The 10,213-nt window shown below is 30.9% G+C and overlaps 1 protein-coding gene across 1 annotated transcript; it reads right to left on the bottom strand.

Moving 5' to 3' along the window:
- Positions 1-5,298: 5,298 nt before the first annotated feature.
- LOC116108073 (F-box protein At5g07610-like) lies at positions 5,299-8,407 on the bottom strand. Its single transcript, XM_031394354.1, has 2 exons — positions 7,971-8,407; positions 5,299-6,474 (listed from the first exon to the last, which is right to left on the bottom strand). The coding sequence occupies exon 2, from the start codon at positions 6,425-6,427 to the stop codon at positions 5,318-5,320; it is 1,110 nt and encodes a 369-aa protein (XP_031250214.1). The 5' UTR covers positions 6,428-6,474; positions 7,971-8,407; the 3' UTR covers positions 5,299-5,317.
- Positions 8,408-10,213: the final 1,806 nt, after the last annotated feature.

Genomic DNA, 10,213 nt, shown 5'->3' with positions numbered 1-10,213 from the left:
ATCCTGTTTCGCTGCAAAAATAAGAATTAATATCTGTGTTTTGGGTTCTGGTTTTTGTGAGTATTTATTTGAACGTTTGTGAGGAGGGACAAGGTTGGCTTGTTTTCTGTCTTTTGTGGTGGGTTGTCGGGTCGGGTTAGCTCCGGATTTGGACCGTTTCTACATCTCAACGGTAAAATTTCTTGTTCACAAATTTAAATTTTTCGGGTTAGCTCCAGATTTGGACCGTTTCTACATCTCAACGGTAAAATTTCTTGTTCACAAATTTAAATTTAAATTTAAACTTACACTGTAGCACATACCCGAGAAAAGGTAAATAAAAGGTTGAACGACATACACTCACTTAAGGTTTGCCTTTTAGATAATTTGGTATCTAAATAGTTTTAAAACGATAAATAGTTACTTTCCTTCTTTATCTGTTAGTAATTTCCGTCATCTAAATGGTAACATAGTAATTTTTGTAGAGCCACAAAGTTTTATATTTTGATTATCTTTCTCAAGGTTAGAGCGAAACTTCTTTTAAAAGATTCATTGAAGCTTTGACACTTGTTCACAACAGTTGACATTGAAAAAAAGAGAGAAGAGAGTAAATGAAAAGTCTATTTGTTCTTTGTTTGTGAACGAAATAAAGAAAAGTCTTTTTAGCTTTTCTTTTGTTACGGCTTTGTTCTTTGTCTGTGAAGGAGCTTGATAAACTAAACGGCAACTATCGACAATAACCAGTGAAACAAAAACCAGCTAAGTTTCTCGTATTGTGATAAGATTTGTCTAAGAATGTTGTTAAGTTTCTTCAACTAAAACTTGTTATGCTGCTAAATTGAATACAATCATTTTTTTTTATAAATTATTGAATTCAATTGAATAACTGAACTGAATTGAATACGATCATTTTTATATAAAAAATTATTGAATTCAATTGAATAACTGAGCAATTGAATTGAATTTTATAAAGAATAATGATTGACGTCTAAATGGGGATAAATCCTCTAACACTATGGTTCACGCACTACGCAAAAGAAACACAAGGGTAAGATGTACAATCCTAAACAACACATCCCAAACCTGAACAAAAAGGAGGCAAGGGTGCCTTTACAAAAACATGAAAAAAAACTAGCCCAAGCAACCAACTTTCGCACAGCACTTTGAGCAGAAAATCATCAGCAGAAAACAAAAAGGATGGAGCCTAGCAGCAGCACAAAACTAGCGGCTAAAGCTTCCAAGAACTATGACCAAACAAAAATATCCCAGCCCAAACAACCAGCTTTCGCAAAGCACCTTCAGCAGGAAATCAGTAGCAGAAAGCAAGGAAAATTCAGCCTAGCAGCAGCAAAAGCATCCAGGAACCACAACCAAAACAGCAAAACAACAATCAGCAACATAAGGTCCCACACACATCAGCTCCAGCTTCAAATTCCCAAAAGCACTCCAACCCCCCACAACAACGGCATACTCCAACCCAACATCAATCCAACAAAATCACAAATTCTGCAATCATTATAAACTAGAACATACATGCAGAAATGCCTAAGTGCCCATACCCCACCACACCTGCCCACCAAAACAAGCCAAACCAAACACACTAACACACATCTGACCATACGTAAGAAACAAAATCAGCACCTACCCCAAACATTCGAAATTGAACCAAGAAACCCCTAAGACAAAACAAAAAGACCAATTAAATCCACCCAATCAAAAGACATAAAACCATTGTCAATGAAGCCGACGATTGGGAAAGGGGGGAGTGAAACGTCACCAAGTGTTAGAGAGAAAACATTCAGGGGATCACGAAGTCGGCGATTTGGCGTCTGGTAAGGCGTGACGGCATCAAGCCAATGAAGATTCGGCATGGCAGCGTGTCGGACTCTATGGTTTTGGTGGTTAGAGTTTGGTTTGTCAGCATTTGAGTGAATTTTTGTGATGAAATATCATCAATTAATGAAGATTTCAGAACGCCGGAGAAGAAGGGATTCCATCAAACACTGAACGATGAAGAAGAAAAAATAAGAAACAAAAAAAAGAGCAATGGAGAAGAAGAAACAGAAAATCAGAAGAAGAAAAAATTCGGTAATTGATGTGGCAGCTTTTTAAGGGCATTTTGGTATTTTCCTAGTTTTTAACAGACATAAATCCCTAACTAAGAATGATGGAAATTATCTACTTGTCTTTTTCAAACTATTTGGTAGGGGTGAGCACGAGTAGCGGGTAGAACCAGAACCTGGGGGTAGAACCGGAACCGACACTATGCGGGTAGGTTCCGGTTCCAATTTTTTGGAACTGACACTATGCAGTTTCGGTTCCGGTTCTTGTGTGTGGAGGAACCGGAACCGGAACCTGGAAAAAGAACCTAAAAAGGGTACCCTGTTTGGAACCTGTAACGAGTACTCGGTTTAGAACCGATTTTAGAACCTGTTTGGAACTTGTTTTGGAACCTGTTTTGAAACATGTTTGAAACTTGTTTTGGAACCTGGACTGCAATGAAATATTTTTGAAATGTGAATAATAGGGGGTTTCTATTATTTTACATATAAAAAAATTTAAAATAGAAAAAATTAAATTTTTAGAATAACCTAATTAAATGAATATACTAATATAATTATATTTATTACATATAAATTATACCATATTAAAAACTTTAATATGTTAATATTAAATTTTTCATTAATTAAGTGAATAATTGGAATTATGGTCCAATTAAAAGTGTTTTAAATTTTTAATGTTATTAAAAGAACTATTTTTGAATAAAATAGTATAGATGATTGAATAATAATATATTTAGTTATTTACTTCAATTATCAAGTTCTAGGTATATTTATAGTAAATTAGCAATTAATTAATTATATATGATAAATTGATAAATATTAATAAATTTAATTATTAGTTAAATATCATACTTAATCAATTATAAGTTTATAACATTGCATTATAATTAAATGATTATTTAATTAATTATAATTTTATAACATTACTTAATTGATTTATAGTATAATTAATTATAGCATTACATTAATTGATTAGTACTTAATTAATTGACTTATAAGTTATAATATTTAGTATATTACTTAATTAAATAATTAGAAATTTAATTAATTATAGCATTACATTATAGATTTATAGTATAATTATTTAATCAATTATAACATTTCATTATAAACATTATTACAAACTTAATTAAATGAGTAAAAAATTAATTAATTATAATATGACATTAAAGATTTATAGTATGATTACTTAATTCACTATAACATTACATTATAGTATGATTACATAATTAATTATAACATTACTGCATTAGTGCATTATATAATTAAATGGTTACTTAATTGATTATGACATTATATTATAAATATTAGTAATTACTAATCCACTACATAACATTAGTAATTTAGCATAATACTTAATTAATTATTAGAATTAATTAATTACAACATTACATTATAATTTATAGTACGATTACGTAATTAATTGTAACATTACATTATAATTAAATGATTACTTAATTAATTATAAATTCTATTATAAACATTTTATAATATTATATTATAGATTTTATAGTATGATTACTTAATTCATTGTAACATTTCAATATTTATTATAATGTGATTAGTTGTTACATAATTCATTATAATTACATTATCGTATGATCATAATTAATTATAGCATTACATAATTAAATAATTACTTAATTGATTATGAGTTATGATATTAATTATAAACATTGTAATTACTAATTTACTACATAATATTAGCACAATACTTAATAAATGATTAGAAATTTAATTAATTATAAAATTATCTTATAAACATTACATTATAAACATTAATTAAGCATTACATTATAGTTAAATAATTACTCAATTAAATTATAACATTATTATATTACATTAATTATGATCATTTACAATATCGCATTACATAGTTAAATGATTACATAATTGATTATAATTATAATATTATATTATAAACATTAGTAATTTATTATATTATACATTATTTAATTAAACGATTAAAAATTTAATTAATTATAACATTACCTTATATATTTATAATATGATTACTTAATCAATTATAACATTCCATTATAACTTATTATATTAATAAATGATTAGAAATTTAATTAATTATATATAAATTATAGATTTATAGTATGATTACTAATTCATAATACATATTAACATTACATTATACTTTTTATATATCATATAATTAATATCATTACATAATTAAAATATAATAATTATTAATTAATTATGACGTTATATTATAAACATTAGTATTTACTAATTTACCAATACAATTAATGTTAGAATTTTATTAATTATAACATTACATTATAAATTTATAGTATGTTACTTAATTAATTATAATATTCTATTATAAACAATATTACAATACTTAATTAAATGATTAACAATTTAATTAATTATAATATTACTTTATATTAAATAATATTTACTTAATTTTATACATTACATTTACATTGTAGTATGATCACTTAATAATTATACATTACCATTAATGATTGCTTAATTAATTATGACATTAGATTATAAACTTAAACATAAGTAATTAATAATTATTAGAAATTTATTGATTATAACATTACATTTTGTTAAATAACTACTTAAATAATTATAAGTATTTATAACATTACATTTAGTATGATCACTTAATTAATTATAACATTACATATAATTTTGAATTGTGATGAATAATTGTTTGTGTTTGGTTTTGATTGACGATTTTATGTGAATTATGATGATTATTAAATTCAAGTGTTGCTTAGAGATTACATGTTATGAGTTACATTGGACACAAATGAATGAAATCAAAATTTATAGGGTGTATTTGTAAACTTTTAAAGTATTTTTATCATTTTTTAAACTAATATGGGGGTAATTTTTTTTACGATACCCGGAAAGGAGCTGGAACCTGCATTTTAGGTTCCAGTTCCTTGAATTGAAGAATCTTACTGTGCGGTTCCGGTTCCTTTTTTTGGGAACCTGCACTGTGCGGTTCTGGTTCCGATTCCTCCGAAAAGTACAGGGTACCCAAAACCGCTCACCCCTCCTATTGGTGCCAATTTGTCTTTACAACAAACCTTGGGAGGGTGCATGTCGTTCCCCCTAAAAAAAAAAAAAAAAAAAAAAAAAAAAATGAAAGTCTGATATACGGTTTTAAAACTTAACCGGTTGATCATACAGAGTTTCATTTTCGCAAGGTTCATTGGCAAAATGTATACTTGTATATTGGTAAAGGGAAACATAATTAAACTTTTGATTATATTAATAAATATTCTAAAAACGAAGAAAAATTATCAAATATAATAGAGAGAATTGGTATATGGAAAAACTGCTTCCCAGTTATACCACAATCCGTTTGAGTCACCCACATCCTTTACTGGAAATGTGGAGTAACTGAGTTTCACGATTCTATTTTCTCTCATATTATACAACATAAAGTTACCTTGACCTTTCAGTACCATTAATGGTTCATATTTCTCTCCAACTTTTTCATGCACAATTTGTAATACATTAAAACGATTAGAAATTACACTCTGAAGATCAACCTGGTACTTCAATGTCCAGCTTGAATAATCCCTCTTCATCTCCATCACATCAAACTTGCTACTACAGGGTCCATAGTTCTCAATTAGATATAAATTTCCCCTCGATTCCCCGAAATATCCAATTCTTCTTTCCGTCCATCCATCCCTTATCGCAGGCATTGGTATCCAGTCCATTAGCTCGTTTTCAATGTCGAATCGTAAGGACTTTTCTCCTTTTCCAACCCAGTGAATTGCGCCATTTGAGTAGATTCCGCGGTCGAATAGAATATCATCTTTAATAATGCGAGGATTCCCTGAATCTCTCCATGACCTTGTTCTCGAATGGTATACTTTTACCTTGCGGTACTTGAAGTTAGGCAATGTTTTGGAATCACAGATGCATACTTGGTAATAAGGTGATCTTTTAAGATTGCAGACTATGCTAATGGCGAAGACTTTCTCACATGGCGGTTTGGGCAAGGAGAAATATTGCTTTGTAGTCGGTTGGCAGATGTAGTACTTTCGCTCTTCTTCGTTGCTACAACGAAAGCTCGAGCAAAGTAGGAGACCATTGCAGGAATCCCGAATGCAAACACCATTATTATCTTCAATGAAAGAAAGGGAAGGCTTAGCTGCGACATCATGGTTTCCTTCATATGGAAAGAACTCAAGTTCCGAATAAAGTTTAAGAAACAAGAACTTCTGCAGATAGAATCCTGAAACATAGTGTTGGGGATTTTGTCGCGAGTAAGTGGCAATGAACACAGGATCGGAGATGAGATTGTGCCACCATTTGCATACAAGTTTGCATTGGATTAACGTCTTTAAGGGTAGACGAATCAGTATACTGATAATCGCGTCATTGTCATTCAAGAGCATTGGTTCACTTTCTGTGTGAAAACTCGTGTATATTGCATCAAATTCTTCTGCAATAAGATAATCAAGATCATCAGTATAAATTAAAACAATTTTCTAGCATAAATTGTGATGTCGAAATAATAAAGAGATAATTGACAACTCAGAAAACAAGTGATACGAAAACCATCACCACCGAATTGTATCAAGATTCAGATATTGAATTGTATGAAATACCCTATCACCACCGAATTGTATCGAGATTCAGATATTGAATTGTATGAAATACCCTTAGAGTCCGCTTGAGAGTTTCATAGTCGCGATTATGAAAGTAAACCACCGTAACAGTTTTAAAAGTAAACCATTGTAACGGTTTTGAAGGGTTTTTAATAGCGGTTTTTAAAACATCCAGCTTATGCTTCGAAGTTTATTTTCCAACGGTTCTAATAGTTTTTTACAGCTTATGCTTCGAAGTTTATTTTCCAACGGTTCTAATAGTTTTTTAAAATGATAAATTTACATATATGTTCGTAATACCACAACTTCAACTAGTATTTGAGAGTTTTGTTTTTTCAATTATAAAATAAGAATTTTTTATTTGTTTTTTACTTATTAATATTTTATAACTTCAAATGTTATAAAGTCTTCTTATCCTTCTTCGTCATTTTTTTCAACATCTACAATGATTGAAAAATTGTAACTCCACTTCTCCAAGAAATCATCTAGAAATGAGATTTTAATTAAAAAAATATTATGAAGATTGCTTAAAATTATTTTATATTTAATATGGTTGGAGACGCGCATAATACGTTTAAAATTTTTTTTGAGATATAATTAGGATAGTTTTATAGTAGATAGGATATTTGTGAAATAAAATTTTAAAACCAACCATAAACCTCTCAAAAATACATTACACTGATCAGAGGTTTTTGTGTCAATCAAACTAATGCATAAAAAATCTGGCAAATAATAGTTTTAGAACACCTTAAGACCTCAAATACAGTGAAAAAAAAAAAAATCTCAAGTAGACCTTTTAGGGTTCTCAATAATTCATTAAAATAAAACCCCCCCCAAAAAAAAAAAAAAAAAAACTAACTTCCAGGTTAACTCTTATTTGTATTAGAATTATCCTTCAATAACCAGGAAAAGAATTGACCTATTAATTGAATCAAACTAAAAACAAGAAATTTTATTTAATTAGGACTACTATAACAAAATAAGAAAATCTAAACAAGAAAATATAAGGGAAAAAAAAAAATCCTCTTTCCTAAGAATTTTAATAATATATGCTCTGCATCAAATTGTACATCAATGAACAACTATGAATAAAAAATACCTGTTTTTAATTGTATCAAAATGAGATTTAAGTTGATGAACAAACAGAAGTAGTACGCTTTTTCTTGATTATGTGCTTTTTAAAGAACTATGTGCTGCAATTTCTCGAGGTCTTATACTCAAGAAAACTTCTTGGAAATTTAATAGTTTACAGAAATTGTAAACTTTAATATTCAGATGGAGAAAAACAGATAGTGAAAGTCAAGGAAAGAGAGAGAAAGAGAAGCTTTACCTAAGGGAGACGGCGCCCGGACTTCGTTTGGAAAGGACGAAAATTACGCCGGCTGTCAGAATCCGCGGCTCAGAGATCTTACGAGGCGGCAACGTATTCTTGAACGGCTCAGAGAACTTCTTTCATGACTTGAACAGATTCTTGAACGGATTCTTGAAGATCTAGAGAACTGAAAGTCTGAAACTAGAGGGGCCAGCCGCCAGTCAAAGCCAACCCCGTACAAAAGGACAATTTTGCTTCACTGTGAATTAGGATTTAGGGTATTATCTGGGAATAGGGGTGTGTTTGTCATTTTTACAAACTGATAATTACATATACCCCTAGTAATGACCCATTCTTTCCTTTACATGTAGAGTGAGTTATCGGTTCAACCCTTATATAGGTTCTGGTCTATCAAAATTATAGTAATTTAAACTGCAGGATCTTGAATACAAGCCCAAACCTTTTGGGGGGTAAATGTAATTATCTCAAACTTAAAAAAATACAGGGTTTAATACATGGGTTATCTTCATTGGATTTGCTCAACATTGGAGGTGCCGTTGGGTTGGGTTGTTGCCAAGAAAAGAAATGGAAAATTAAAGCGACTGGATTATAGTTGGAATTTAGTGACCCTCGTAAACTTTTCCTTGAAGTTCAAGAAAAAATACTATGCTTCATGTGGACTTTTGTGGGAACAAATATCAGCAAGGCCAATCAAAAGGGCATCGTTTTTGGCTCTTTCTAACAAGTTGCAGTGGAAGTTTATCTCATCAATAATGCTAGGGTCACCGAAAATTTTACATCGAAAATATGTACCGGTCTACGTGTAACACGTATCTGTTTTGTTTAACAATTTTTCTAGTGAACGGCCGTCCATCAAATTTGGACGACCATTCACTCACATGGACGTCCGTCCATATTATATGGACGGACGTCTATATACAAGGGACGGGCGTCCCCATTTAAAGGACGCCCGTCTATAAATAAAATATGAAAATAAAAAAAAAAAACTTTGGGGACGGCCGTCCATAAATTTTGGACGACCGTCCCTTATGTTTGGACGGGCGTCCATTAGGAATGGACGCCCGTCCATACTTAAAAAAAAAAAAAAAAATTCGTCTTCTCATCTTCATTCCCCAACTCCTAGGTTCTCATGTTAGTTCTTCTTCTGAGCATTTTGTTGTACAAGAAATTTTGTTGTAAAACTAAGGTGAAAAGAACACGTCCCACTGTGGTTTTCATTTCTTGTCTTTTGAAATTTAACAAGCGAAAAATAGAACAAAAGGAAATGTTCCGGAATGTAAGTATCTTCTACTAGTTTTTCCCACTTTCTGTTGGCAAAAGTACTAATCAAAATATTGTCATTCAATTTCAGACACTTCCATCAATATAAACTAACCACATAGAACACAAGCATTATAACGTAGGAAACCACAAAATAGTTATACCCACATAAATTGCATCAAAATTTCATACCTTAGAAAGCACCTTTCCAAGATACTCAGAACCCATCCTGTTACTAAGATGCCTGTATTCTGGGCTGTTTGCAAAGTACTCCCGCTCTCTACGTCGAGCAGCAATCATATCAACACTTTTGTTGATATCAGCTTGAGAGCGATTAACTACGCCAATCCAAGGATACTGTAGCTTATATGACCTTCCTTCAAGGATCTGAAATCCCAACATAATAGGAGCAAGTCCTAAATTTGCAAAAGTGTTGATATGATTTCAAAAGACAAGAAATGAAAACCACAGTGGGATGTGTTCTTTTCACCTTAGTTTTACAACAAAATTTCTTGTACAACAAAATGCTCAGAAGAAGAACTAACATGAGAACCTAGGAGCTGGGGAATGAAGATGAAGAAGACGATTTTTTTTTTTCTAAAAGTATGGACGGGCGTCCATTCCTAATGGACGTCTGTCCAAACATAAGGGACGGCCGTCCAAAATTTATGGACGGCCGTCCCCAAAGTTTTTTTTTTATTTTCATATTTTATTTATGGATGTGCGTCCTTTAAATGGGGACGCCCGTCCCTTGTATATGGACGCCTGTCCATATAATATGGACGGACGTCCATGTGAGTGAACGGCCGTCCAAATTTGATGGACGGCCGTTCACTAGAAAAAAATTGTTAAACAAAACAGATACGTATTACACGTAAGCCGGTACACATTTTCGGTGTAAAATTTTCAATGTCCCTAGCATTATTGTTATCTCATATTCTTAAGTAACATATGCTTAATGAGTAGATGTTGTAATACGA

The sequence above is a fragment of the Pistacia vera genome, unplaced genomic scaffold (genome assembly GCF_008641045.1).
Source record: "Pistacia vera cultivar Batoury unplaced genomic scaffold, PisVer_v2 Contig552, whole genome shotgun sequence".
Lineage (NCBI taxonomy): Eukaryota > Viridiplantae > Streptophyta > Magnoliopsida > Sapindales > Anacardiaceae > Pistacia > Pistacia vera.
Note: the sequence above shows the minus strand (reverse complement) of the source record. Positions and strands in the feature narration are given on the sequence as shown.

Coding starts and splice junctions, on each gene's coding strand:
- LOC116108073 (XM_031394354.1), bottom strand. CDS start 6,427: ATGCTCTTGAATGACAATGACGCGATTATCAGTATACTGATTCGTCTA.